The sequence below is a fragment of the Aplysia californica genome, unplaced genomic scaffold (genome assembly GCF_000002075.1).
Source record: "Aplysia californica isolate F4 #8 unplaced genomic scaffold, AplCal3.0 scaffold00038, whole genome shotgun sequence".
Classification (NCBI taxonomy): Eukaryota; Metazoa; Mollusca; class Gastropoda; order Aplysiida; family Aplysiidae; genus Aplysia; species Aplysia californica.
Window position 1 is genome coordinate 2255406 of NW_004797308.1, and position 1283 is coordinate 2256688.

Below are 1283 nucleotides of genomic sequence, written 5' to 3' on the forward strand. Positions count from 1 at the left end.
TTACATCCCCCAAAGCTCTATCAAAGATGTACCTTTCAACATCACCAAAATGCAGTTTAATGACAGGACCAAGGCTTATAATTTTTTGCTTTTCATGATTCTTGATAGGAACAACACAATAAAAGCTCGATGTTTTTCGTCTCTGGTGAAAAAAGTATTTAAAACGGACTTAAGCGGATTGCTTGCGACACTGACGATATTTACTTTTCATATTTATATGGCCTTCTAAGATCTCCTAGCACTACTTTGACCCCTAACTATTACACATTGAGAGTGTTCATGTTTTATTGAAGAGGATTTAAGCGTGAGACAACAGCTGGTCCTAAAGCCCCCAAAAGGACATACATTTTCAGACCAATAAGGGATGGACTTGAATTGGGAGGTATATGTACATGTTTCTAAATCAAACATCCTCCCACTATTTACAGCAATACAAACAAAAATTCAGAAGGGAATTTAATTCAAGCTGTCCTGACAAAAGCCAAGAATGTAACCGTTATCACACATACACCAGAAGGCAGGAGAGGTGTTAGAAAGAAACCTCGAATTCCAGGAGCCAAACTCCAAAACCGAACCCTGGACCCTAAACCCAACCCCAGCCCCAATCCCAACCCCAAACCCAATCTCAAACCCAAACTCCAAACCCGAACCCCAAACCCCGGACCCAAACCCAAACCCCAAACTCAAAACCCAGACCAAACCCAAATCCCTCGAAACCAGCACTAGCGGTGTCAGGATATGATGCTGTGTCTCCGGCCCCCGTCATAGACATGCTCCAACACCGGCTTCAGCTTCTTCACTCCCACGTCTGAGTTGTCCCCCCTCTTGGACATCAGGGGCGACACTGTCGACTGACTCTCTCCCTTCAGGAACCGGGTCTTGGGGTGGAGTCGATTCTCATCTGTGAACAGATTTGTAGGTTCAGATTATTTATCTGTCTATCTCATCTGCATAACAAAAATACAGTGGTGTTTTGGAATCCAAAATAGAACTTGGAGAAGAGTCTCAAGAAATGATTTCACAAAAAAAGATTAAAAACAAAAAAAGAAATATTATTATCTTTACAAAACACAAGCATAATAATTAATAAGGTTCAGGGATGTTGATTCAAGCGTCCGAAGTCTTCATTACCTGGACATCTTGAACGATCCCATTGGGAAAGTTGAACGGGAAGGACTTTTATTTGACTTTGATGATTTTTAAAAAGAATCATTTGTAAATTGCATTCTGCTCATCATATTAATTTTTTGGGGGCCGGGCACAGAAAATTTACAATACCCCCC

General features: G+C 41.2%; 1 protein-coding gene across 1 annotated transcript; it reads right to left on the reverse strand.

Annotated features, from left to right (window-relative positions):
• Positions 1 to 655: 655 nt before the first annotated feature.
• On the reverse strand, positions 656 to 903 carry LOC118479200 (the record flags this gene model as incomplete). The annotated part of the gene is given in 1 exon segment (XM_035973971.1): positions 656 to 903. A coding segment is annotated over 1 exon segment (172 nt), but the record flags the coding sequence as incomplete, so codon positions are not given.
• Positions 904 to 1283: the final 380 nt, after the last annotated feature.